This window comes from Leucoraja erinacea, chromosome 1, assembly GCF_028641065.1.
Source record: "Leucoraja erinacea ecotype New England chromosome 1, Leri_hhj_1, whole genome shotgun sequence".
Lineage (NCBI taxonomy): Eukaryota > Metazoa > Chordata > Chondrichthyes > Rajiformes > Rajidae > Leucoraja > Leucoraja erinaceus.
In genome coordinates this window covers 125,806,535-125,833,563 of record NC_073377.1, presented here as the reverse complement: position 1 = coordinate 125,833,563, position 27,029 = coordinate 125,806,535, and the positions used below count along the sequence as shown (strand labels likewise).

At 43.2% G+C, this 27,029-nt stretch overlaps 1 protein-coding gene across 4 annotated transcripts in view; it reads right to left on the bottom strand.

Moving 5' to 3' along the window:
• Positions 1-27,029, bottom strand: part of LOC129701760 (protein Jade-1-like) — a 138,694-nt gene that overhangs the window by 40,146 nt on the left and 71,519 nt on the right. For all 4 annotated transcript variants that reach the window (XM_055643193.1, XM_055643200.1, XM_055643182.1 and 1 more), the window contains 3 exons: positions 25,552-25,637; positions 20,320-20,477; positions 3,661-3,851 (listed from right to left, as the gene is read on the bottom strand). In XM_055643193.1, the coding sequence (XP_055499168.1) occupies positions 3,661-3,851; positions 20,320-20,477; positions 25,552-25,637 (435 nt within the window). The remainder of the gene's footprint in view (positions 1-3,660; positions 3,852-20,319; positions 20,478-25,551; positions 25,638-27,029) is intronic.

Genomic DNA, 27,029 nt, shown 5'->3' with positions numbered 1-27,029 from the left:
GCTCGGTCTCCGACCGGAAGGCATTGCAGAGGGTAGTGAAAATTGCCCAACGCATCACCGGTTCCTCGCTTCCCTCCATTGAGTCTGTCCAAAGCAAGCGCTGTCTGCGGAGGGCGCTCAGCATCGCCAAGGACTGCTCTCACCCCAACCATGGACTGTTTACCCTCCTACCATCCGGGAGGCGCTACAGGTCTCTCCGTTGCCGAACCAGCAGGTCGAGGAACAGCTTCTTCCCGGCGGCTGTCACTCTACTCAACAACGTACCTCGGTGACTGCCAATCACCACCCCCCCCCCGACACTTATTATTATTTATTCAAATCATTTGCTATGTCGCTCTTCCAGGGAGATGCTAAATGCATTTCGTTGTCTCTGTACTGTACACCGACAATGACAATTAAAATTGAATCTGAATCTGAAAGTGCATCAGATCATAACACCAATATCTTTTAGGATTTATTTGCTTTACAATAAATCTTTCCTTGTGGCACAGCATAGCAGCTGGAGCCTGTATTCCCCACAGTGTTAGAAAATGGAGCACCTTGGCCTTCTTAAGTACTAATTAACAAGCTCTAGTTCCACAAAAATGTCATATGGCTACACTGCACTTGCTGTAAAAAGATCACCAGTCTTTCATGTGGTTTTACATTTGCCCCATCAACTAGCATCCTACAACAGAAAATACATTTCAAACTTGCTCCTTGTCAAACACATCTACACAACTGTTTTGACCGGTTGCATGATGGTCTGGTACGGCAATTCCGATGCACAAGAACACAGGGGGCTGCAGAGTGGTGGACTCAGCCCGGTCCACCACGGGCAAAGCCCTCTGCACCATCGTAAGCATCTACACAAGGAGCTTATCATTGAGGATCCCCCAGTCCTCTTCACACGCCATTGAGGAGGAGGAGAGAGCCTGAAGTCATAGAACAACCACCAGATTTGTGAACTTGACCGACACAACCCACATTTAAGAAGGGTTGCAAACAAAAGCCTGGGAAATATAGACCAGTGAACTGAACATCTGTGGTAGGCAGGTTACTGCAGAGGATACTGAGGGATAATATATATGTGTATTTTGATAGACAGGCTGATTAGGTATAGTCAGCATGGTTTTGTGCGTGAGAGACCATGTCTTACAATTCTGCTTGAACTTTTTGAAAAAATAACCAAAGAGGTTGATGAAGGCAAAGCTGTAGACGTTGTCTACATGAGCGTCAGCAAACCATGGTCGGCTGCTCTGGAAGGTTAGATTGCAAGAAATACATGGGATCCAGGAAGAGCAAGCTAACTGGATAGACAATTGGCTTCATGGAAGGAAGCAGAAGGTGATGGTGGAAGGTGGTTTAACAGATTGGATGCCTGTGACCAGTGGTGTGCCTCGGGGATCAGTGCACAGGGTCCATTGCTGTTTGTGGTTTAAATCAACAATTTAGATGAGAATATAGACGGCAATATTACTAAGTTTACAGATGACACTGAAGTGGGTGGTATCGTAGACAGGGAGACAGTTTCAAATAATACATTAGGATCTTGGTCAGTTGGGCAAGTAAGCTGAGGAATAGTTCATGGAGTTTAATAGATAAGTGTGAGGTGTTGCATTTGGGATGTTAAACTAAATCAGGACCTTTACAGTGAATGACAATGCCCTGGAGTGTATTATAGAGCATAGATCTAGGAGCGCAGTTACATAATTCCATGAAAATGGTGTCACATGTAGATTGGGTATGAAGACTTTTGGTACATTGGCCTTCATCAGTCAGGGTATTGAGTGCAGAGGTTGGGATGTTATATAACAGTTGTACAAGATGGTGGTGAGGCTGCATTTGAAGTATAGTGTTCCATATACTATAGGAGGGATGTTGTTAAGCTGGAAAGGGTGCAGGGATGCATTTCGTTGTCTCTGTACTGTACACTGACAATGACAATTAAATTGAATCTGAATCTGAATCTGAATCTGAGGGAAGACATAGGAAGATGTTGGCAGGGGTTGAGGGCATGAGATATAGGAAGAGGTTGGGTAGGCTAGGACTTTATTTCTTGGAGAGCAGTGGCTGAGGGTAATTTAGTAGAGGTGTATAAGATGAAAAGGGAATTGATAGTGTGAATGCACAAAATCTCTGACCCAGAGTAGGGGAATCAAGAAGCAGAAAACATAGGTCTAAGTAAGGTGAGAGAGAGGAAGATTTAAAAGGAAACTGAGAACGGGCTTTTTCAACAGAGGATGTTGGATATATGGAACAATCTGTCAGAGGAGGTAGCTACTATAACATTTCTTTAACATAAAAAAACTTTGGACAGTTACATGGATCAGAGAGGTTTAGAGGGATATGACCCAAACGCAAGCAGGTGGGACTAGTGTAGATGGGCATCTTGATCGCGTGAGCAGGTTGGGTCGAAGGGGCTGTTTGCTGCAGTATGACTCTACAAATCTATTCCATGGATTTGTTTTTCTAATTGTGATTTGCATTAATGCCTTATTTTTGCAGTCTTTTAATCAGTCTTGCGTAATTTCATTTATGTATCATTTATGTGCAATTTATGTTTTGTGTAATGTAATCTGTGAAGCTGCTGCAAGCAAGATATTCACTGCATCTGTATCTCACCATACAACAATAAACACAACTCGATTTGAAATTAGTCATATTCTGGTTTATATCTAGTCGTATTATGAAATTTAATATTTTACAAAAATAACTAAAACAGATTCCATATTTTACCATGTGGCATTAACCACACAAACACTATCACGGTGAAATTGTCTAACATAGCACGTCACGAATACGTTTCTTGTGAATCTAAACACAATTTGTGAAAATGCATGTGGATGGTGAAAATTGCTTTTAGTTGCCTGTCCGAAGTGCATAATCTAATAGCAGTTACCCACTGCATTCACTCCTGGAATATCATTCTTCGTTAATCGTCTTCAATGAAACAGAATTTCAAAAGCAAATAAATATACAACATGACTGTATCACCGGCAAATAGGCACATTTGACCACAAAATTGGCTGTTCCACTAGTACAATAATACAATAAAATAAATGCTAACTTTGTACAAACAAGTCTCAACTCTAACAGTGTCACTTGCATATTATTATGCTAAGGTATTAACCCAAATTCAATTCCAATGACTTGAAAAGTTGAGGATGTTAAGAGTATCTTTTAATGGAAACTCATAACCATATAAACTTGCATGCTTCACAACATTCCCAAGCATATAATGACCAATGATCTAATTTAGAAGTGCAGTCACTGTGTCATTGATAATCCCATCTTTGCTCCCAGCAGAGGAAGGATATTAAGTTAATATGATAGAGCGAGGTAAATTACAGTCAAAGTGAGATTTATTCGTAGCACCATTCAGAAATAAGCAGGGGGTATTCTCCTGGTGTTCAGTACCACTCATACCTCAACCAGCAGCAGTTATAAAAATAGATTACTTGGTCTGTTAGCACATTGTATTGAGCTGGGCTGACTGCTAGGATTCCTACATTAACCCGTGACTGCACGCCAAAATACATCAACCACTATAAATCACCATGGGTTGTTGCGAAAGACTCACATTCACATACTGGTTTATAAAGCTCCTGTAAAAGAGGCTCTTAAATACAGCTGTACGGGAGACAAAATCCATTTACATTAGGCACATTAAAGACATACCCATTCCTCTGAATTCTTCATTTAGCAGTTCAAGCCAGGCCACATCCATATCATCAAGATCATAGCGACACACACTGTCAGCAAGTGTGCGGATGTCCACATAGCCAAGTTCTGGTGGCTCAGATCCCGAAGAGTGAATATACTTCCTTGGTCTAGAAAATATCACCGCTTTATTCTTTTCATCAGTTACTCTGTAAAAGCAAAAAAAAGTTATATGCTGTTTGTTCCCATGTGTGGAGTTCCATTGCACCAATCCTCAACAGGAAAGCTAAAAAACATTCAAAGACACAGAAAACATGATGTTTCTAAGATGTCCTGTGGTGCTTTAACTGAACAAATTCTGTTCACTGGTTTCCAAATACCTCATTACGGTGTACTCTGGTGGTTCCTGCATTTTTGTTCAAATATTAGAATAACAGTTCAGAAATCAGGCAGTAATTAGTCTGGGGAAGGTGTCCAATATCACTTTGTGGACAATTTTAGGTCATTATAAACCACAGGAGAGAAGACTAGTGCATGCTTTAGTTTCCTCTACATCTAGCACTATTAAACATAAATTGAAGTCTGCAGTTTTACGATGGATATTAAGAGAAACTATTCAAAAGAAGTAGTCAGCTTGTTTCTGGTGAACATTCACTAAACCACAGCCATGCAAGTTACTGAATTAAAAACAGGAAATGCCAGCAACACACCAATGTAATCAGAATCCAAAATGGAAAGAGTAGTGAATGCTTCAGCTAAGATCAACATAGAAAAAAGTCAGGATGCAGGTCATATTCTAATTGCTATGACGTGTGACAATTATGACATGAAATAATCGTACATTAAACTAAATTTCATGTGCATATAATTCTTTTTTACTTAAGGGATAAACTTAATAAGTTCCATTTGAGTTAACATCCATTCCATTCTGTGGAAGCTACACAAGCCTTACACACTGAGCAGATCAATTCCTCGGCATCGCATATTGATCATATTATGGCAGAAAACAATGTTATCCCCGCCCCCCCCCCCCCCGGTCCGGTCCAATAAACCCCACAGGCCAAGTATTTTATTTATGCCACAGAGAACATCGGATCAAAGCAAAAAAATGAAATAATAGATACATTTGTACAAAAAAAGGAAATAAATATATTCAACAAATATTAAAAAATGCAGGGAAATAATCACCAGGGAAAAGCTACCCTCTACCAATCATGTTATGGTTTTTTGATATCCATTGGAGACAAGAGACAGCTTTTAGATTTAATATCTTATCCAGAAAAAAGATACCTTCGACAGCGCAACACTCCCTCAATATCGCATTAATGTGATTCTTTTGCACCAAATCCCCAAGTGGATTGTAAGTGAAAACCATTCTAAAGGGTTGTGGGGGGAGAAAATCAAAACATTCTAGAGCCATTAATGTGCAAAATTAAAACAGGTTAAAGTTGCCATCAGAGTTAAAAAGAAAAGCCAAAATGTAATGTACAATTAGCATGATTTATTTTTGCTGTGCAAGGTCTCGGGTCTATAAGTAAGCAATTAAAGAGAGTGTGGCAATAAATCCTGGGATGAATTAAGTGTTTCAAGGCAAGGATGGTTTATGAAAGTCAGGTGGGCAGTGAGCAACTTCAATCCAATTCCCCGGAGGTAAAAATATTAGTAGCTATGGGCAGTATTGTCACCAGATATCTCAACTTACAAAATAAAACATCTAGTAAGGATCTATACAGGTGACATATGTATAAATTTACATATTGGAAGGTTTAGAATATTTTTAAACTGGGCATCTTAGTTTGAAACGGTATGTACAGCCTTCAAGGGAGGCAGAACGAAATTTAATGGCAGCTTTCAGAGAATAATTGGGTAAATACGTGAAAATACAATTGGAGGAACAGCACCTCATCTTTTGCTTGGGTAGCTTACACCCCAGGAGTATGCACATTGATTACTCTAACTTCAAGTAGCCCCTGCTTTCCCTCTCTCTCTCCATCCCCTCCCCCTTCGTCCCACCAGTCTTACTGTCTCCGAATACATCTTATCTCTGTACCGCCCACTCCCCCTGACATCAGTCTGAAGAAGGGTCTCCACACGAAACGTCACCCATTCTTCTCTCCAAAAATGCTGCCTGTCTCACTGAGTTACTCCAGCATTTTGTGTCTACCTTATACAAGACTATGCAGAATGAGCAAGAGACTGGGACAAATTGGACAATTCCTTCAAAAGATTTCCTTTGGTGCTGTAAAGGAATGATGCTGATCCATGAAGAGATTATACGTCTGTACGACAGACTTGGTGGAAAGGGATGCCAGGCAACTAGAGTAACTGAGACAAGCAATGGGCCTGGAACTACAATTTACTATCTCTGTTAAAGTCTCCAGAGGCTAGTAGCAAGCCCATAGTACACATAGTAGCTCGAATATAGGCCACCCGGGGTTCAATAGCAGTACATCTTCCAGTCCCGCCTCAAGACCCATCTCTACACCTCTACCTATCCTTAGCCCCACGTCCCCCTCCCTTTTCATCTGTGCTTGAATTGCCTCATATTGTGTTTTGAATTGAATTCTGTCTTTAATTTGTGTACTAGTCATGTCTCTACTATTTATTTCATTCCGCTTACATGTTTTTCCTCTACTTGCTAAATGTTTGTAAGGTGTCCTTGAGACTCTTGAAAGGCGCCCATAAATAAAATGTATTATTATTATTATTACATCAGATATCATTTCATTTAGGATACCCCCTGTTGTGCAAGGTCTATATTCTGGTAACTAATGAAAAAGGCCAATTTAATTCACTTAACAAGGATAGCGGTTGAATTATTCCACTATTGTTAGCAATGTGACCTCGAGAATAACTTGTGTCATTGCTTCACTATCTGAAAAATGAACTAAGCCAAGACCCCCGTCCACTATTTGCAACTATTTTCAACCTCAATGGTTGTGCATCATTTTTACTCAAATTCTAAATTTTCTTCTGGCCATTTTAAAAATTGATTAAGTGGGAGAGAAATGTTAAGTATCACCATTTTGGTGGTTAAGTGCACCACCATTTTTTTTCTGCCCGATGCAAATACATATAAATGGGATGCTCAAAATAAATCAGATTCCAAATAATTTCTGGAACTGTAGTAACTTACAAATGGCCCTTATTACTGAGAAACCAACAGCAGTTCTAAATGATTGCATTTTTTGGACTTATTCTTTGTTACCTGGCTAAATCTAGCTCTTGGACTAAGTTGCTCCACAATAAAATCTTAATAAGGACATTTGTCTAGGCTTGTTGACAAATGCTGAACACAGGCAGGCTGCATAACTGGGCTCACCACAGGGAAGCTGAATATGACAGCACCCAAGGCGACATAACATTCCATGAGAGTACAGCCACATACTTGCACCGTGGGGGAGGTTTCAAACTTATGAAACCTCTATCTCAGTTAATTTGTAGGTGGGCTCATCAGTAGTAATCACCTCGCCTGGTCAGAAGATTCATGTCTTAAAATCTACTGTGGCTCATTTTCTCATGCACGCAAGATCCGTGCATTCACTTGAACCTGCTAACTCTCACTTTAAGACAGTTCCCATTTTTATTAGAAATGAAACTGTGTAGTAAATATAAATAAATTAATGGGAAAAAGGGACTAAGGCACCCTCGGTCTTGGATTATTTCCTGCAATTAACTACGTTGAACTCGCTCTTACTGCAAGCAGCGAAGGAAGATGGGAAGGGGGGGCTGCGCGAGTGTGATTATGTGTGCGTGTGCGCTGGGAGAACCATAACAGTTCCACTGGGCAACTGAGGCACACAAAGGACAAAACCCCAACCATTATCATATTATAAAGCGTAAAGTTTTGGAGCTTGGTTATTATTGCCACGTATAACGAGATATAGTGAAAATCTTTGTTTTACATGTTATCCAGGCAAACTGTTCCATACACGAGTACATTAAGTAGAGCAAAAGAGAAAACAAAATGCAGAATAGTGTTACAGCTATCTGCAGAGGAAGTGCAGGCAAAATAAAATACAAGGGCTTCAATCAGGTAGAATGGTTGGTCCGTAAGCTCATCTCCAACATACGAGAGGTCCATTCAAGAGTGATAACCAAGGGGTGTCATGATGCTATGCTGCTGAGCTGTCTCTCTCTCTCCTTTATATACTCCGTCTCGTCATTACAAAATCATCGGGTGAAACTGAGTTCTGAGCGTGGAGAACTTTTTTTTTAATTTATTTTTTTATAATGTCCTTAAATTTTTAAAGCACAAATTGAAAAAAATTACCAAAATGAATCTTCCAATGAGAGAAAATATTGGTTACAAATTCTGCTAGCTCGGTATCCCAGTCGGTGTGAAATCTAGTGCTTAACAACGCTCACAAGTGAGAGAGGGAGACTAGCATGTGATGGTAGTCACATCTGTCATAGTACTGAGTATAGAAGTTGTGAGGTCATGTTGCAGTTGTATAAGACGTTGGCGAGGCCACATTTAGAATATTGTGTTCTGTTCTGGGCATCATGTTATTGGAAAGACGGTGTCAAGCTGGAAAGGGTACGGAGAAGATTTACGAGGATGTTGCCAGCACTAGAGGTCTGAGCTATAGGGAGAGGGCTGCGACTCTATTCCTTGGAGCGGGGTGAGGATGTGGGGTGGTCTTGTAGAGGTGTATAAAATCATGAGAGAAATAGACCGGGTAGATGCACAGAGTCTCTTGCCCAGAGGAGGTGAATCGAGGACATAGGTTAAAGTCATGGGAAAAAAAAAAATTACCAGGAATCTGAAGGATAACTTTTTCACACAAAGGGTGGTGGTGGGGGTATGGAACAAGCTGCCAGAAGTAGTCGAAGCAGGGACTACCCCAACATTTATGAAGCAGTTAAGACAGGTACATGGATAGGACAGGTTGAGAGGGATATGGGCCAAACGTGGTGGGCAAGTGCTACTAGTGTAACTGGGACATGTTGGGTCGAAGGGCGTGTTTCAAAGCTGTACCACTCTATATCTCTATGTAGGAAGCAGTAGTGGCACACTGGTACACGTCCATCACCGATTTTGCATGGGGCATCATGTTGGCATGGACGAATTTGGCCGAAGGGCCTGTTTTCATGCTGTATGAATCTAAGGCAGGAGACGCAAGGAACTGCAGAAATATGTCCACCACCAATTTTCTGACAACTGGTGGTGGACCTCATTTAATCCAGTCAGAATTATGAGAGTGCACTTGAAATCACCCCCAGTAGGTAGCCCCAAAAAAGTGGCGCCTCGGCTGGGTGAAGCGACCGATCTTGACCTTATTGGAACATCTGTGGCCGATTGGCGGGTCGAATTTGCCCCCTGCAGCTGGAGCTCTAGAACTTCGGCCCGGCCAGGGTCGGCAGATCGGCACCCACAGCCGACTTCCATGGCTGATTGATGGGTCGAAATTGTCCCCTGCTGCCAGGGCTCTTGAATGCCCGCCCAGCCAGAGCCGGTAGATCCATCTCCATATCCAGGCCGGTATCTCGGTCCTCCAGCAGCCTAGGCAGTCCATTAGACTACGCTTGGAGGTCATGATCTCTGGTGGTCTGGCAAAACAGATAGTCTAGAAAGGCTCTGGAAGAAAAGTGCCAGAAAACCGGTGGTGGGCCCGAATAGTGTTACCCAAATCCAAGCCCTGTTAAATCTGCTTGAATCTACGAGTCATTAAAAAAGAAAATGCATAATGATTTAGTTATCTACATTTATTTCTTATTATTAAATGCCATATGCAAACTCTGTCCAATGACTAAACTTCATAAGTTGCCTGGTATATTATCCCTCGACTTTGAACATGCAATTTACAGGCATCTATCAAATGTTTCAGTGCACTCTCTCAAGCACTAAAAGTGACATGCCAAGTGATCATCTCCACATTGACTGGCAGAAGCCACAAGAAAGCCACACAATAAATTAATTAACACACTAACTTCCTTTCAAATTGTCTAACTGGCATCGGGTGTTTAGCCTGTGTCATCGCCGGGTGTTTGCTGGTAGGGTTCATCACTTTATCAAGTTTGCAGATGACAACCCTGATTGGACTGATCCAGGATGGGGAGGAATCTGCCTACAGACAGGAAGTGACACAGCTGGCGTCCTGGTGCCATCGCAAAAGCCTGGAGCTCAATGCTCTCAAGACAGTGGAACTGATTGTAGACTTTAGGAGATCTCCCCCTCCTCTCACCCCACTCACCATCAACAACACCACAGTCACAGCTGTGGAGTTTTTTAAGTTCCTGGGAACCATCATCTTCAAGGACCTTAAATGGGGGGAGCCACCATCGACTCCAGTCAAAAAGGCACAACAGATGATGTACTTCCTGCGGCAGCTGAGGAAGCACAATCTGCCACAGGCAATGATGATCCAATTCTATACGGCCATCTTAGAGTCTGTCCTCACCTTCTCCATCATGGTCTGGTTTGGCTCAGCCACCAAGCACGACACCTGGAGGCTGCAGCGAATTGTCCGATCAGCGGAGAAGGTTATTGGCTGCAAACGTCCCTCCATTGATAATAATAATAATAAATTTTATTTATGGGCGCCTTTCAAGAGTCTCAAGGACACCTTACAAAAATTTAGCAGGTAGAGGAAAAACATGTAAGGGGAATGAAATAAATAGTTGAGACATGACTAGTACACAAAGTAAAAACAGAATTCAATACAAAACACAATAGGAGGCAATTAATGCACAGATGAAAAGGGAGGGGGACGTGGGGCTAAGGATAGGCAGAGGTGAAGAGATGGGTCTTGAGGCGGGGCTGGAAGATGGTGAGGGACACGAAATTGCGGATTAGTTGGGGGAGGGAATTCCAGAGCCTGGGAGCTGCCCTGGAGAAGGCTCTGTCCCCAAAACTGCGGAGGTTGGACTTGTGGATGGAGAGGAGACCGGCTGATGTGGATCTGAGGGACCGTGAGGGGTGGTTAGGGGAGAGGAGGTCAGTGAGATATGAGGGGCCAGATGGTGGAGGGCTTTGTAGGCGAGGATCAGGATTTTGTAGTTGATCCGGTGGGAGATGGGAAGCCAGTGAAGTTGTTTGAGGACTGGCGTGATGCAATGCCAGGATTTGGTGTGGGTAATGAGTCGGGCGGCTGCGTTCTGGACCAGTTGGAGTCGGTTGATGTAGGTGGAGCTGATGCCAAGGAGAAGTGAGTTGCAGTAGTCCAGTCGGGAGGAGATGAAGGCATGGATGAGTCTTTCAGCAGCGGGAGGTGTGAGAGAGGGTCTGAGTTTGGCAATGTTGCGAAGATGAAAGAAGGAGGTTTTAATGACATGGCGGATGTGAGGCTCAAGGGAGAGGGTGGAATCAAAGATCACGCCAAGGTTGCGGGCCTGGGGACATGGGGAGACAGTGGTGCCGTCGATGGTGAGAGCGGGGTTATTGATTTTGCTGAGTGTGGCTTTGGAGCCTATGAGGAGGAATTCTGTCTTATCGCTGTTGAGTTTGAGGAAATTATGTTGCATCCAGGTTTTTATAGCTGACAAACAGGAGTTGATATGGGAGAGGGGGAGGTGTTGTGGGGGGATTTGGTGCCGAGGTAGATCTGGGTGTCATCAGCGTAACAGTGGAAGTCCAGGTTGAAGTGGCAGAGTATCTGACCAAGGGGGAGGATGTAGATGATGAAGAGGATGTAGATTGATGAACTGTACACTGCAAGGTCCAGAAAGTGAGCAGGTAAGATCATCTCTAACCTCTATCACCCTGGCCACAAACTCTTTGAATCACTTCCCTCTGGAAGGCGACTCCAGACTCTCAAAGCTGCCACAGTCAGACATAAAAACATTTTTATTCCACGAGTAGTAGCTCTACTCAATAACCAAAAATCTGTAGCCTCATTTTGCTCTGGTATTTTTTTTAATTACATGTTTAATCGATAATGTTTTATTATTAATGTTTAATGTTTTATGTATCATTCCTAACTGTCACTGTATGTCACTTGCGGGTGGAGCACAAAAGCAAATTCCTTGTATGTGAATACTTGGCCAATAAATTTATTCATTCACTCATTCATTTATGAGGTCTTGGTAGCAAACAGAAAAGTAACAGGATCGGTCAGAGTCAGCATAGATTTAAGAAGGGGAAATCATACTTGACTAATCTTCTGGAATTTTTTGAGGACGTAACTCGGAAAATGGACAAGGGAGAGTCAGTGGATGTAGTGTACCTGGACTTTGAGAAAGCATTTGATAAGGTCCCACATAGGAGATTAGTGGGCAAATTTAGGGCACATGGTATTGGGGGTAGAGTGCTGGCATGGATAGAGAAGTGGTTTGCAGACAGGAAACAAAGAGTAGGGATTAATGGGTTCCTTTCAGAATGGCAGGCAGTGACTAGTGGGGTACCGCAAGGCTTGGAGCTGGGACCGCAGCTATTTACAATATACATCAATGATTTGGATGAAGGAATTCAAAGTAACATTAGCAAATTTACATTTGACACAAAGCTGGGCGCAGTGTGAACTGTGAGGAGGATGCTATGAGAATGCACGGTGACTTGGACAGGTTGGGGGAGTGGGCAGATGCATGGCAGTTGAAGTTTAATGCGGATAAATGTGAGGTTATCCACTTTGGTAGCAAAAACAGGAAGGCAGATTACTATCTAAATGGCGTCAAGTTGGGAAAAGGGGAAGTACAACAGGATCTGGGGGTTCTTGTACATCAGTCTATGAAAGTAAGCATGCAGGTACAGCAGGCAGTGAAGAAAGCGAATGGCATGTTGGCCTTTATAACAAGAGGAATCGAATATAGGAGCAAAGAGGTCCTTGTGCAGTTGTACAGAGCCCTAGTGAGACCACACCTGGAGTATTGTGTGCAGTTTTGGTCCCCTAATTTGAGGAAGGACATTCTTGCTATTGAGGGAGTGCAACATAGGTTTACAAGGTTAATTCCCGGGATGGCGGGACTGTCATATGCTGAGAGAATGGAGCAGCTGGACTTGTACACTCTGGAGTTTAGAAGGATGAGAGGAGATTTCATTGAAACAGACTAGATTGTTAAGGGCTTGGACATGCTAGAGGCAGGAAACATGTTCCCAATGCTGGGGGAGTCCAGAGCTAGGGGCCACAGTTTAAAAATAAGGAGTAAACCATTTAGAACAGAGACGAGGAAACACTTTTTCTCACAGAGAGTGGTGAGTCTGTGGAATTCTCTGCCGCAGAGGGCGGTGGTGGCAGGTTCTCTGGATGCCTTCAAGAGGGAACCAGATAGGGCTCTTAAAAATAGCAGAGTCAGGGGATATGGGGAGAAGGCAGGAACGGGGTACTGATTGTGGATGATCAGCCATGATCACATTGAATGGCGGTGCTGGCTCGAAGGGCCGAATGGCCTACTCCTGCACCTATTGTTTATTGTCTAAAACAGGCTCTTCAGCTCAACTTGTCTGCGCCAACGAGGTTGATTAACCAAGCTCAATCCAATTACCAGTGCCTGGCCCATATCCTTTCCCATCCATGTTACTGTCCATGTATCATTACATGTTCCGCCTCGATCACTTCTTCTGGCAGCTCGTTACATATACGCACCACCCCCGTATGAAAAAGTTGTCCCTCAGCCACCTTTTCAATCTTACTTTAAATCTATGCCGTCTAGTCTTTTACACCTCTACCCTGGAGAAAATACAATGGTTATTCACCTTAACTAGGCCACCTTATGATTTTTGAAACTTTGATAAAGTCTCTCCTCAGCCTCCTATGCTACCGGCTAAAACATCTACCCAACCTCTCATAGTCTAAACCTTCCAGACCCAGTAACATTATATTAAATGTTCTTATCTTTTATGCACTCTCCAGTTAGATGACATACTTCCAAAAGCAAGGAAAACCAGAAATAAATTTGCGGGCAGCTATTGCTTTTGAAATGACTCCAATTTCTGATGTGGTTATTCAATACAGCAATATATATTACCAGGGTCAAGATTAAAATATAGATTATTTTTAACATTTTTGTTGGAGGGGAGCACTACAAAAACAGGTATCCAAGTTGTCCTTCTGAAACTTTGGAAGGGTCTAATATGGAATCTAACCTTTAAATTCAACCAATGACATTAAAAATATTGGGTACTATTAGTAGAATAGATTACATTTCCAAAGTAGATTAACATTTTATTTCCATCACTGACTATAAACTTAATGGTGAAAATACAAAGGTATTTTAAATTCCAAGGAAGGAGTTCCCCAAAGATGAATGTTCCAACAAGACTGGAGTTTGACCTGTACCCTTACATTATTTTCAGAAGCATCCACTGCACACTTTGGCAATAGATTTTGCCTTGTTTTCCTCTTGCTCGTTTCTATTCACTCCGAGGTCAGCTTAACCAAATAAATCAAAACCTTATGGATCCAACTGTCACTCCAGCATTTGCTAGATGCCAAGTCAACAAATGCAATGTTTCAGATGGCAAGTTTTGAATATGATACCAAACTGCAGTTCAGATAAATAGATAAGAGTCATAGAGGTATGGATACAGGCTCTTCGGCCCAACATGCCCGCACCGGCCAACATGTCCCATCTACACTCATCCCATCTGCTTGCGTTTGGCCCAAATCCGTCTAGACCTGTCCTATCCACGTACCTATCTATATCTAAATGTTTCTTAAATGTTGCGATAGTACCTGCCTCAACTACCTCCTCTGGCAGCTCATTCCATAAACCTACCAGCCTTTATGTGAAGATGTTACCCCTCGTATTCCTATTAAATCTTCCCCCCCCTCACCTTAAACCCATATTCGCTGGTTCTCGATTCCCCTACTCTGGACAAGAGATATCATGCGCCAATCCGATCTATTCCTCTCATGATTTTACACACCTCTAAGATCACCCCTCATCCTCCTGCACTCCAAGGAATAGAGTCCTCGCCTGCTCAACCTCACCCTTTTGCTCAGACCCTTGAGAACTGGCAACATCCTTGTAAATCTTCTCTGTACCCTTTCCAGCTTGACAACATCTTTCCTATAACATGGTTCATGTTCAAATTGACATTTATTTGTCACATACACCAATTAAGGTACAGTGAAATGAGTTACCATGCAGCCATACAATCAAAACTAGCAAAATACACAACAGAATTTAACATAAACATCCACCATAATGGAGTCAACATTCTTCACTGTGATGGAAGGCAATATGTTCAGTCAATCTTCCTCCTTTGTTCACCGTGGTTGGGGCCATGAACCCTCCGCAGTCGCCGCTACGGACGGCCCGATGAACACAACACTCTAAATGCAGCCTCACGAATGTCTTATACAATGTAACATAACCGCCCAACTTTACATTCAAAGAAGATAGACACAAAAAGCTCGAGTAACTCAGCGGGACATGCAGCATCTACATTCAATGCTCCGACTGATGAAGGCCAATGTGTCAAAAGCCTTTTTGGCCACCCTATCTACCTATGATGCCACTTCCAACATTCTATGTACCTATATACTCCTAGATCCCTCTGCGCTTTAACCTTCCTCAGAGCCCTACCTTTCAGTGTAGGCTCTGCACATGCTAGTGCTCCCAAAATGCAACACCTCACATTTCTCTGTATTAAATCCCATCAACCTTTCCTCAGCACACCTGCCCAACTGATCAAGATCATGCTGCATTTTTTTTGACAACCATCTTCACTATCTACAATACCACCTACTTTTGTGTCATCTGCAAACTTGCTAACCATGCCATGTACCTTCAATCCAAATCATTGCCATAGATGAACAAACAATAACGTGCCCAGCACCGAACCCCGAGGCACATCACTAATCACAGGCCTCCAGTCCGAAAAGCAACCATCACCCTCTGCTTCCTTCCATGAAGTCAATTTTCTATCCATTCAGCTCTCTCTCCTTGATCTCCATGGGATCCAACCTATCATGCAGAACCTTGTCAAATGCCTCACTAAATCCCATGTATACAACGTCTACAGCACTGCCTTCAACAACCTTTTTGGTTACATGTTCAAAAAAACTCGTGAGACACGACCTCCCACATACAAAACCATGTTGACTAACCCTAATAAGCCCTTATCCATCTAAATACATTTATATCCTATCCTTCAGAATACTCTCTAGTAACTTTCTGATCACAGATGTTAAGCTTACCAACCTGCACTTTCCAGCCTTTTCCCTGCAGCCTTCATGAAAAGAGGCACAACATTTGCCTCCCTCCAGTCTTCCAGCACCTTGCCTGTATTTAACCACTCATAAATCTCAACGAAGACTCCTGCAATTTCCTCTCTAGCTTCCCAGAGTGTACTGGGATATATCTGATCTAATCTGATCTAAAAGCTTTCACGATCATATCGTCCCATTGCTTGGGTCTTCATTCCCTCCAAATCTAATAGCATGAAAATCAGCCTGATCAACTGACAATTAATCAGCTAATTAATCATTTAATCTTTTTCAAGAGCGCACTGTGCACAAATTAGCTGCCAAAGCTGATCCCTAAAAAAATTAATTACATTAAATTGTTTGCTTAATGTACCTCATTGCAAAAATGCCACCCATAGAATAAACAGACACTAAATCAGGGGTTGGTATTCGGAGGGATGGGCAAAAGGTTGATAAAATAGGTGATAATTACAGAGGATCGTAAAGGAGGAAGGAAGAGTAAAAGAGGCCAAATATTTGGGCCAATGACAAGTAATTTGAGGCCAAGGCAGCTGATGGAAAAGCTAAAAAAAAAAAAAAAAGTTAAAGTTGAGAAGATCCATGCCAAGCCTCAGTTATAGGAAGAGTTTGGAGCCTGATTTGGGGGGGGGGGGCCCATAGAGTAGGTGGAAGTAATTCAGTAAAGGAGGAATGGAGGTTGGAAGTTCAGTTTAAGACTGAAAACGATGCTGAGGAAATCTGGCTCAGTTGAAGGGGAAAACAAAACTGACAAGTGCATATAGTTTTGGAAATCCGAAAAGTTGGATATTGAAAAATATGACAACATCACAGATGCACATAAAAGTGCAAGAGACGCTACAATAGAGGTCACTAGTCTACGTACACCTTATCTGCAGATGGTGTTACCATGAGGAATCGAGGGCTTTATTCCTTGGTGCACAGGAGGATGAGGGGTGATCTTATAGAGGTGTAGAAAATCAGGAGAGGAATATATTGGTTAACCGCACAGAGTTGTTTGCACAGAGTAGGGAAAATAGAGAGCCAGAGGAACTAGGTTTAAGATAAGATAAATATTTAATGGGAACCCGAGGTGTAACATTTTTTTTACACACAAAAGAGTGTATGGAACAAGTTGCTAGAGGAAGTAGTTGAGGCAGGTGCCACTGAGGCAGGTACTACTGAAGCAGGTAACGTTTAAGAAACATTTAGACAGGTACATAGATAGATTTTGAGAAATATGGGCTAAAAGCAGGCAGGTAGGACTAGGTTAGATGGTGCTTGGTGGTCGGTGTAGGTACATTGGGCCGAAGGGCCTGGTTCCATGCTGTATGACACTATGACTACGATTCTACCAAGAGCCAGTATGTGGGTGAGAAAAATAGGGCAATGACAGATGCTTGAGAAGATCAGAATGAATGGCGTGGCAGTAAGAAAGGATGACCTCGCTGGATATGCCCTGGTTCAATGGGGAAATACATGGAATGAGCTGGACAATGGAAAGCAAATGGCTAGCAATCATACTGAAATGTTAACGTGATGGTAACCGTATTAGCATAAAGATAGATCTGTATGACTATCCAGTGCAACCACAGCATGGAATGACTTTCTGTGAAGGCTAGCTGGTAAATATGCCTCGTAACCTAGGAACCTGGTGTCAAAACAGCAACCTGACGGTCATAGATCCAGGTAAAACAAGTGGAAAAAGATAACACAAGAACTTCAACAGGTGCTAAAGCAGATAAAAATTATGCTGCCTAACATGCAACACACAGATTTTAAACTCAAATCCCACCAAAACAATGTGAGCTAGATAAATTATTTATGGACAAACATACACCACTATCGCTGCACCATCGAGAGCATCCTTACCAACTGTATCACAGTATGGTATGGCAACTGCTCTGTCTCCGACCGGAAAGCACTGCAGGGGGTGGTGAAAATTGCCCAACACATCACCAGTTCCTCACTCCCATCCATTGAGTCTGTCCAAAGCAAGCTTAGTCTGCGAAGGGCGCTCAGCATCGCCAAGGACTGCTCCCACCCCAACCATGGACTGTTTACCCTCCTACCATCCGGGAGGCGCTACAGGTCTCTCCATTGCCGGACCAGCAGGTCCAGGAACAGCTTCTTCCCTGCGGCTGTCACACTACTCAACAATGTGCCTCGGTGACTGCCAATCACCCCCCCCCCCCCCCCGGACACTCCTCCCACAGGAAAAACACTATGACTGTATACATGTAAATAGATTTATTTATTGAAATCATATTCTATGTCGCTCTTCCAGGGAGATGCTAACTGCATTTTGTCGTCGCTGTACTGTACACTGACAATGACAATTAAAGTTGAATCTGAATCCGAAACTGAATACATGGTATGGTACAGAAGTACAAATCTGTGCACTGATCATAGCTTCCCATTCTTGCTTGACCTGCGAATGACTCTTGGTAATCTGACACGTCACTCTGAATTGTGCAAACATTTGCAACTGAGGTAACAAGGGAATAGCTATAATTGCAACCTTTGCAATGCTGTCCAATTCCCAGGAGCGAACAGCAATTGAAGCAGCTTACCTTCAAGATGAACCTGCCGTCTGTTATCTTAGGCAGCCAGAGCACCTGATAACACACTACGCTTTGCTACACTTACTGCAGTTTACACCCAAGATCAGAATTATAGTTTTTTTTTTTAAAGTCAAAGTCAATGTTATTTGTCACATGCACACTACATGCAGTGAAATGAATTTGCCAGCAGCGATACTTAAAAGAACACAAAATACAAAATAAAATTTAACACAAACATCCACCACAGCATTCTTCACTGTGGTGGAAGGCAACAAAGTTCAGCCAGTCCTCCCGTTCATCCGTGGTCGGGGCCACAGACCCCCCCCCCCCCCCCCCCGCTATAGATGGCCCTCGAGGTACAGACCCTCTCGTCAGGATGATGTAAACTCCGACGTCGGGACGGTGAAACACACTCCGCGGCATAGAGTTTCCTATCGGAGTCTGCAGCTTCAGGATGTTATAGGACTTTATATCAGAGATCCTATATTCAGTGCAAATCTTCCCTGCATGGCTCAATTTATTCTGAGTGCTGATACAAGAGGCTGCAGATTCTGGAACCTTGAACAAAGAATAAACTGCCAGAGGTACTCAGCAGGTCAGACAGTATCCGTGGATGGTCATCACTTTGGAACAGGACATTTCCCTCCGCAGATGCTGCTAGACCTGTTGAATTCCTTCAGCAGGTTATTGTTGTGGCTCAAAATTCTGAGCAGTGATTGAGTAGAGAAGCGGCGTAATATCTATATTTTTTACACTTCTAAAATTTCACAAAGTATCAGAGATGTTCACATTTAAGATAAGGTATCCCCAACCCCCCCCCCCCCCCCCCCAGTACGTATTAATCACAACAATGCTGGAAATGAGGGAAATAGCTATACAAGGGAGTTTATATTTGAAAATTCCCATAACGATTCGAACCAGTTTGCAAGACTAAAAACATGGCTTCTGATGTGCCGTTTTTCACCTCTGCACTGATTATTATCTCAGTTAGAGAAAAACTGCACTTTAGCCTTTCAAATTGCATTGTTTTCCTAATCTGGGAGGAATTGCTGGTGGCAGTGGTAATGAGCACATTGTATGTCACTCAGTAAAGATTCCTAATGAGGTGGCTAGGGCCCAAATCAAGACATCCAATCATTTTTCTTTTGCTGATTCGTGGAAATCTTCTTTTGCAATTTGCAAATCTTCTTTGGAAATTTTCTTTTGCTCCTGGAAAGGATGGACTTCACTTTTTTTTCCCCTCATTTATATTAGTCACAATCAATTAACAATGGTAAAAGAGGGGAGCTCTTTCAGTTGGACCATTTTAATTAGTTTAGATTAGAGATGCAGCCTGGATACAGGTCCTTTCGCCCAATGAGTCAACACCAACCATTGACCACTCTCATTAGTTCTATGTTATCCCACTTTCTCTTCCACTCCCTATATATTAGGGGGTCTTTTTCCCCTCAGTAGAATATTAACTTACCAACCCACATGATTTTGGGATGTGGGAGGAAACCCATAGTCACAGGGGGAACTTGCAAACTCCACATAGACAGCACCCTCGGTCAGGATCGAACCCAGGTCTCTGGCGACGCGAGTCAGCAACTCAACTAGTTGCCCCACTGTGCAACAATGGGTGTCACTGAGAAGAACATCACTCATCCCTTTCATATAATAAACTCTACAAAACTATTCATGTTGGTATTCTGGCTACAGCATAACATTTCTGGTGGTGTATTTATATAAACATCTATGAGTGACCTGGTGGTCAAAGAATCCAGCAGATGGAATCTCTCATGTTTGATGACCACTGCAGTTTCCTCAGAGTAGCCGCCAGGCTCCCAGATTAAATGTAATACAGAAGGACTCGTGCCTGTGGCCACCGACCTCCGACACTTCCCATCCACACAACAACAATGAATGGTCCGTGCCAAACCCAAAAACAGCCTGAATTGAGGAACAATCATAAAGTACCACATGGCTTCAATTAAGAACATGAAACCAACCAATGTTATGGCAACATTTCTCTTCTCAAATACCTGACACTTGCTTGTGGCACTGAGTCAGGGCTAACAGGTACTTGAACTCCTTTCTCCCATTCCTGTCTCCACGAATCAGCCAGAATATAATATTCATCAGAACTCAGCTGGTGCGAATCATGCAACTTCATGGCCGTTATCAAGTCGGTTCTGTAAACCTGAAATGCAAAGCACAAATTAGTCTGTGGTGCTGATAATTCCTAAATTCTCTGGTAATCAGGTGATTTTATTATCACACATTGCAACAAAGCCATTGAAACCTAAACCACCCAAACACCATGTCACATTGTACACAAATCAATGTTTAACCACTCCAGCATGTTGATCACTTCTTCAAAAGTACATTAGTGATGTACTTTTGCAGATAATGCTTCAGACTAATTAAATATATCAGGTATTCTAGATACGATTGAGCACACACCGTCCACCCCTCAATGAATTTCGATCCACAAAAAGCCAATTTTCGGCAAAGGTGGCAGGGCAATTACTATCAGGATGTAATCAGTTTCTTTTGAAGACTGCAATCTGGCAGCCAGCACTGCCTAAATAAGTTAATTTAATTTGGGGCAGGAATCTATAAAGGGATCGATTATTTGTTTGCTTTGTATTGGACAAGTACCACAGTGCTCATTCTAAGTAATCAGAAAAGCTCCACCGACAATTTTCAATAGGGGATCTCACCCCACTCTTGCACTGTTTTAACGGCCTTGAAAATAGGGCAAAAATACCAAATCTGCATAGGTAAATCCAGGAACTACAGATGCTGGTTTACAAAAAAAGACAAATAGATGGAGTACTGCTGTTAGGTTAGTATCAAGGAAACATTGGCTAAACAATGACAATGTTTAACAACAATGAATTGCCACATTCAAATGCACTACAGGTGCACAACCTTTTATCCGGAGTTCCAGAAACCGAAAAGCTCCGAAAACCGGCCATTTTTTCCAGATGTCGTCTGCGCACCAAAGATCGCGTTTGGCGCCAAACTTGACCCAAAACGACCCACGGTCAACCCAGGTCTGTACTACTGTAGCGGCTGCCTCCTCCCTGGAGACCGGGAGACGCTTAAACATCTGTAAATCATTGCTTAAATGTTAGTCAGTTAGTTTGGAGGGCTTTTATGTGAAGGGGGGGTGAAGGGGTAAACTTTAATTCTTAGTCCCCTACGTGGTCGGAGAGGCGGGGAGCGGTCAATGCCTTGCCGGGTCGCCGTGCAGTAAGCTCCGCAGCGCTGTGGCCGGTGGGGCTGCGGGCGGTGCGGTTGTAGCTCCGACCCGGCAACTCTACCCCTGGCTGCGAGGCGCTCCAAATCCAGCGCGGCCCGCGGCCGGACGCCCCAGCTCCGCGAATGTCGGGAGTCGGCGGTATCGCAGCGCTGGGATACCAGCGGGGAGCGGGCAATGCCTTACCGGGTCGCCGTGCGGCAAGCTCCGGAGCGCTGTGGCCGCCGACACACAACATCGCGGAGCGTCGCTGGATTTGGAGCCGCGCAGCCAGGGGTAGAGTTGCCGGTGTCGGAGCTCCAACCGGCGCCGCCCACGGCCGGACGGAGCCCCCAGCTCCGCGAGGTTGGGAGTCGCCGACCAGGTAGGGGACTAAGAATTAAAGTTTCCCCCTTCACCCCTACTCCACCACCACCACATAAAATCCCTCCAAACTAACTGACTAACATTTATGCAATGATTCTCCCGGTCTCCGGGGAGGAGGCAGCTGCTCCAGATTTTTCAAGCCGCCCGCGCTACCTACCTAATCTACGCTAAAAATCTTCCATTCTGAAATCCGAAAATGTCCGAAATCCGACAAGTGTCTGGTCCCAAGGCTTTCGGATAAAAGGTTGTGCACCTGTACTATAAATAGGAAGCTAAATAAACACAACAACCCCTAACTATCATGACAACACGAGGATAACACCGTGGCCGGCCAAAGCGGAGATGACCATGTAATTTCACCGTCAATCAAACTCATGGTATATGTGGTTGATTTTACAAACTTAATTTACCTCCATTTGTCTGTAAAATTACCGTTTCTACTGCAAGAAGTTGACGGAGATTTTTTCTGGCCATAATATAACAAACTCTTTACTAAGTCATATGCCATGTCCCCCTCCATTTTACTGGGATGGCAATGCCAGCAAGTTCCGAGAAGTCTGATTTTTTTTTAAAGTATGGGAAATGAATTAAGTGGGACAGGAGCAGGCAGAAATAATGGTTCTGCAGCACAGTTCTGTTTATGGATTGAGGCTAAAGAAGGGTCTCGACCCGAAACGTCACCCATTCCTTCTCTCCAGAGGTGATGCCTGTCCCGCTGAGTTACTCTAGCAATGTGTGTCTATTTCCAGTAAGTTCTGATGCAGGGTTCTGACCCGCAAGATTAACAATTGCCTGACCTAAACCCCCCCCCCCACATGTCCACCCACCCCTTCCAGAGGGATCAAGGAACCCCTTGGTTCCTCCTACAGATTGTTTGTTGCTCCAAATTAAATTATGTTGACTGCGCAATAAAAAATCCTAAATTTAAACTACAGATTTTATTTGCATCAACAATGGTTCAATCCAATAGGTTAACTGGACTACTTTGACAACAGAAGGGAATAAATCCAGTCTCAAGCCAATTAAAAATCTGTTATCACTTTAGCCTGGAGGGAAAATGTGATGGAATTCAATAGAGTTTGTAACTCAGTCTGAAATAGGACAATTCTTTTGCAGGGAGTACAGAATGTTACAGCAAATTCTTGAAACACCAGCTTTAAGTCTTCCTGAGTTTTACTAGTCCATTGAACACAACATCGCTGGCAAGGCTAATAGTTATTATTCAGCAGTAATGGCCCCCAGGATATTGTAAAGAACAGCTATCAAACATCCACATTGGCGAAAAGTGGAATCACACGCAGGCCAGACAGGGTAACAAAGTTAGAACGCTTAGCTGAAGGAGGTTCAATCAACTAAACACGGGATGCTGCGACTAGCGTAGATGGGGCATCTTGGTCGGCATGGCAGAGTTGGGCCGAAGGGCCTGTTTCCATGCTGTATGACTCTAAGTTGAGACTAATGCAGAAACCTAAGGCAGACAGGCAAGTGACAACTAGGACAAAAAATGTGCTGGAGAAGTGAAGCCGAGTGCTGACAGTAAACACGTGGAGATTGATCCAATGTTGCGCAGATGAAGCAAAGAATGGGGACAAGGACAGATCCTTGGGCGAGCACGGACAGTGAGAAACCAGCCATTTTTGGAATTGTACCAGTTGCTTGCAGACAGATTATTATTACACAACACGCATAGATAATTGTATGATATAAAACTGTGTGCAAAGATTGAAATAGTAAACAAACCCTCAACTTCCTCCCTGCAAAACAAATCACCTAAACAGGGTTAATAATGATTGGTATTGAATGATATGCTAGTCGGCATATTTTCCTTCCTAGAGGGGAAATAATTCATCTGTGAAAAACAAGCTTAATTGATCAGTTTTGAGTAAGCTTAACTGATCTTACAATAACTTGTGCTTTAGTTTATTAAGTAGCACAATCCACTTCTCTTTCAGGACAGCTGAAAATTAGGTTTTGAAAACTAGAAAAGGGATGTAATAAAGTGCTTAAAGACATTTGAGCACGTTTAGTTTAGAAGGTAGACAAAAATGCTGGACGCACTCAGCGGGTGAGGCAGCATCTATGGAGCGAAGGAACAGGTGACATTTTGGGTCAAGACCCTTCTTCAGTCTGACGTCACCTATTCCTTCGTTCCATAGATGCTGCCTCACCCGCTGAGTTTCTCAGCATTTTTGTCTACCTTAGATTTTTCCAGCTACAGCTTTCTTAAACGTTCAGTTTAGTTTAGAGATACAGCGCGGCCCACTGAGTACGCGCCGACCAGCGATCTCCGCACACCAACACTATCCTACACACATTAGGGACAATTTACACTTAAACCAAACCAATTAACCTATAAACCTGTACGTCTTTGGAGTGTGAGAGGAAACCGAAGATCCCAGAGAAAACAGACAGGGGACACGGGAAGAACGTACAAACTCCGTACAGACAGCACCCGTAGTCGGGATTGAACCCTGGTCTCCGGCGCTGTAAGGCAGCAACTCTACTTCTGCGGCACTGTGGCACCCTGGAAGTATTGATGATAATAACCAGTCTCACAGCTCTCCAAAGGGACAAATTACCAACAAAAACGTACAGAGTCAATTCTCATAAACTGTTATTTCAGTTTAGTTTAGTTTATTATTGTCACATACCAAGGTACAGAGAAAAGCTTAGATAGGCACAAAAAGCTGGAGTAACTCAGCAGGACAAGCAGCATCTCTGGAGAGAAGTAATGGGTGACGTTTTGGGTTGAGACCCTTCTTCAGAGTGTCCCACTGAGTTACTCCAGCATTTTGTGTCTATCTTTGGTTTAAACCAGCATCTGCAATTCCTTCCTACAGTGAAAAGCTTTTTAGTTGTGTGCAAAATGACTATACATGATCACAATCAACCCATCCAGTGTACATTTACAGGATAAAGGATATAACGTTTAGCGCAAGATAAAGTTTATAAAGTCTGATTAAAGGTCTCCAATGAGGTAGATAGGCGGTAAGGACCACTCTCTAGCTGGTGAGAGGACGGTTGAGTTGCCTGATAACAGCTGGGAAGTTATTAAATTGTCAGATTATATTGACTCTTGAAGGCTATAAGTGGCTGAAAAGTTATCAGCCACTTATACGCCTGATTTTTAATATATTGACCAAGAGTAAATCTTGAGGACATGCGTTTATGCCTTGCGTTTGTGACTCTAAAGCTCAACCACAGGTATGTTTGAATATCGGTTCAAACTGGACCTTGATTTTACTTCACAGCCAGTATGATTCATTCTTCACCCTACATCAACCGATGGTCTTGACGATGGGTTCATGAAGAGAACACGATGGCCCACCTCCTGCACAACACCATAGACTTGTTTTATCTAATCATGTTTTTGCACTGTTCATGTCCTGTTTTTTTTGCACAGCCTTCTTTCTTTCAGAAATTCGTTATTCTGGTCACCTTGAAGTGACCACTGCTGGAAGGTTGTATGTGTGGCTACAATCAGCTTTAATGGCCTCCTATCTCTGAACACTGATGGCCAGTAGAACAGAACCAAAAGTTAGCCACTGGTTAGGTGGTCACAAAAGCTTATAAGAAGACAAGCATCATCAGGAAAGGAAAATGAGGGAAAACATTTTTTGTAGACTCATGAGCAAAACAATACCTCGGATGGTTTTCGATCTTTGTGCCTGGAGGTTGAGCTTCTTCTGTGTTGCGATCTGGAATGCTGCGACCAGGAAGTTGAATGACCTAAAAAATGAATGAACAGCATTTTTGTTCTCTTCTGATCAGTCAAGAATCGGACAAGTGATCTTTTGTGGGAGGGCGATTTGTCATGCACCAAATCTAATCAGAAACAGCATTTAACCTGTCTCTGGAACGTTCTGCTTTTATGGATGAGCAGTAAAGTCTCATTAGTGAATGATGTGCTGTCTTTGATCATTTTTCCTTCTCGTGAAAAGAACATTTACACTAAATAGTTTCATATACTAAAGAGGTGTCCCAAACCACTTTAAAATCCCATATATTACATTTGAAGATTTCTGGTTTGAATTCCTTGGAAGAGTTGTCAAATAACAGTTAATTTGTTTTGTGGTGTTTTGTGCACTTAAACAGGATGAGTGGATACCTCAATGGAAGAGAGAAATTGACTATCAATGATTTTAATCAATGGGTGTCAGGGGTTATGAGGAGAAGGCAGGAGAATGGGGTTAGGAGGGAGATATAAATCAGCCATGATTGAATTGATGAGCCAAACGTCCTAATTCTGCTCCTATCACTTATGAAATGACGTGACTTCCCTTCCCATTCAATCTTTCTATCCTCTGCCAGAATGATTCCACATGCAAACTGAAAGAACATCACCTCATATTCCATGTGGGTAGTGTACAACCCAATGGCATGAACATTAAATGGCACAATTACAGGTAACCAACCCATTTCAGCTCACCCTTCTCGTCCACTGCTTTGTCTTCCCTTCCCCCCTCACACATCTTTCTGCTACCTCCGTTTTTTTACCCCGTTTTTTTCTCCATCCGAGTTCTGCTGATCTGCTACCCCTCCCCACTCCAAGTTGCCCATTTACCTTTTATTACCCCCCGCCCACCCACCCCCCCCCCCCCCATCCACTTAATCCCTTCCACCATTGTTTCTCAATAGACAATAGGTGCAGGAGGAGGCCATTCGGCCCTTCGAGCCAGCACCGCCATTCAATGTGAACATGGCTGGTCATCCACAACAGTACGCCGTTTCTGCCTTCTCCCCATATCCCTTGACTCCGCTATCTTTAAGAGCTTCAGGTTTTGCATTTCACTCCTCTTTTTTCCTTATCTGGCATAATTTTGTCTCCACTTCACCTCTAACCTTTATTACTGTCTCCAGCTGCCTGCCCAAACACCCTGCTCCTCACCAGCGTCTACCTATCACTTGCCAGTTTTTGCTCCACCCCTTCCCCTCACCTCTCTTTACCAGCCATGTCCACTCAACTCCATCTGTCTGAAGAAGAGGCCCCACCCGAAACACCATCTCTCTGTTTTCATCCACGGATGCTGCCTGACTCGCCGAGTTCCTTCGGCACTTTGGGGTTTTTTTTACAAAAGGATTGTAAGATGGGTTGAGAAGACAATGACGCTGGACAGGATG